This window comes from Octopus bimaculoides, chromosome 3, assembly GCF_001194135.2.
Source record: "Octopus bimaculoides isolate UCB-OBI-ISO-001 chromosome 3, ASM119413v2, whole genome shotgun sequence".
NCBI lineage: Eukaryota > Metazoa > Mollusca > Cephalopoda > Octopoda > Octopodidae > Octopus > Octopus bimaculoides.
Genome location: NC_068983.1, coordinates 149,864,724 through 149,866,840, shown reverse-complemented (window position 1 = coordinate 149,866,840; position 2,117 = coordinate 149,864,724). Strand labels below are relative to the sequence as shown.

The following is a 2,117-nucleotide window of genomic DNA, read 5'->3' as shown; positions in this document are numbered from 1 at the left end:
AATAATAATAATAATAATAATATGCCTTAGGTATAATAAAAAAAATATTCAGACAAATACATAACAAAAACACCAGGACTTACAAATATATATAACATACAGAAAATTGCACTACTGGGCACAGCACACATCCTACGCAAAACACTTTCAATACAGTAACCATAAGAGCATCACAGCAAACCACAGCACATACCCAAGGCACACAGAGCTGCGCTCGGTAGTGAAGTGAAAGCACGTTATAAAAATAAAACTACTGAACAATAATAATAATAATTATTATTATTATTATTATTATTATTATTAGTAGTAGTAGTAGTAGTAGTAGTAGTAGTAGTAGTTTCAAGCAAATTTCTACTGCACCTCCTGCTATACCTCCGTGTCGCTGGAGTGTGTGCAGCATTGTGCGTTCTTTTTTGTTGTTGGAGGAGTGAAAACTCTTCCCGGTATATCATCATCATCATCATCATCATCATCATCGTCGTCGTCGTCATTATTATTATTACTATTATTATTAAATTCCGTCGATGTCAGCTTTGCATTTTATCCTTCCTGGGCCGGCAAAATAAAGAAGCAATGAAGTACTGAGATTAATGTATCCTCTCCTAAATTTTAGGCTGTGTCTAAATTAGAAACCATTATTTGTGTTGTTGTTGTCGTCGTTGTTGTTGTTGTTGTTGTTGTTGCTGATCGGTAGCTGTAATTTGATTTCGGGTCCCAGTTACATAATTTTCATTTTAATTAGCTCATTAATTTTCGAGAGAAAGGTGTAGTGACGCCTTAATAGCAGACATTCCGGAAAGCTTATCCACGCATGCGCAGGGACTAGTTCCGGAAGGAATACAGAGTCTCGTGCGCATGCGTGGTCATTGGATATCCAAGCTTCGCGCCCTTATTCATTCTCTTTTCTCGCCGGCCGACGGAGAGCTCAGACGTACAAACAGTCTCTCTCCAACATTCCAACTCTGGAGACAGCTCTTTCCAACATTCCAACTCTGGAGCTAGACAAATAACCACTCAACATCATTGACGGCGTCTCAGCAACCAAAGGGCGAAGTGCTGCCTATTTCCTCTGTAAATAAATAATGTTGTGTTGATAGTTCAGAATCTGCGTTCCGTTGTTTCTTCTAGAAATTTAATGTACGGAAGCGGGTATACACCTAATGGTGTATAAACACTTTCCTAAAAAGGCAAGAATGTTTATACTTACCAAAGACATGCGTTTCGTTCGAGTCTATTATGAAACCTATTTGTAGTTGTTGGCTGTTATTTGCTTGCAACAATAATTTGGCAGCGTCGTTGACAGTCAGCGCAGAGTTCGGGGTAAAATAAAGGAGAACACTGACTACGTTGCTTCCGTCTATTACTGATAAGTTTTTCACATCAAGGTAGTGTTCTCCGGCCACTGTTTGATTCACATTCTTGTTAATCTGAAGAGAGGGAATACAAAAATATTTAATTTTTTCGTTAAATCGCGACTAGACTGTAGGCGTAGGAGTGGGTGTGTGGTAAGTAGCTTGCTTACCAAACACATGGTTCCGGGTTCAGTCCCACTGCGTGGCACCTTGAGCAAGTGTCTTCTACTATAGCCTCGGGCCGACCAAAGCCTTGTTAATGGATTTGGTAGACGGAAACTGAAAGAAGCCCGTCGTATATATGTATATATATGTGTGTGTTTGTGTTTGTCCCCCCCCCCATCGCTTGACAACCGATGCTGGTGTGTTTTCGTCCCCGTAACATAGCGGTTCGGCAAAAAGAGACCGATAGAATAAGTACTAGGCTTACCAAAGAATAAGTCCTGGGGTCGATTTGCTCGACTAAAGGCGGTGCTCCAGCATGGCCGCAGTCAAATGACTGAAACAAGTAAAAGAGACAAGGTCTATTCTGTTATTCCTTTACTAGTTCCTATCATTAGACAGTGGTCATACTGGAATACCACATTCTCTTGTCTGTACTTATTTTTGTGCTCTCAGAAGGAGAAGCAGAGGATCTTTTTTAAAACGGGGGCCACATTTTTCATTAACGAAACACTTTGAAACTTGGAACACTGGTAGAATGTGTCATATAAAACATCTTTTTCTCTTAGTCTTCTTAAAAAAAAAAAGAAATCCATAAATTAT

General features: G+C 39.5%; 1 protein-coding gene across 1 annotated transcript in view; it reads right to left on the bottom strand.

Annotated features, from left to right (window-relative positions):
• The window catches only part of LOC106876666 (uncharacterized), a 143,397-nt gene that overhangs the window by 65,120 nt on the left and 76,160 nt on the right, over nt 1-2,117 (bottom strand). Inside the window, exon 13 of the mRNA XM_014925299.2 lies at nt 1,208-1,427. Within this exon, the coding sequence (XP_014780785.2) occupies nt 1,208-1,427 (220 nt within the window). The remainder of the gene's footprint in view (nt 1-1,207; nt 1,428-2,117) is intronic.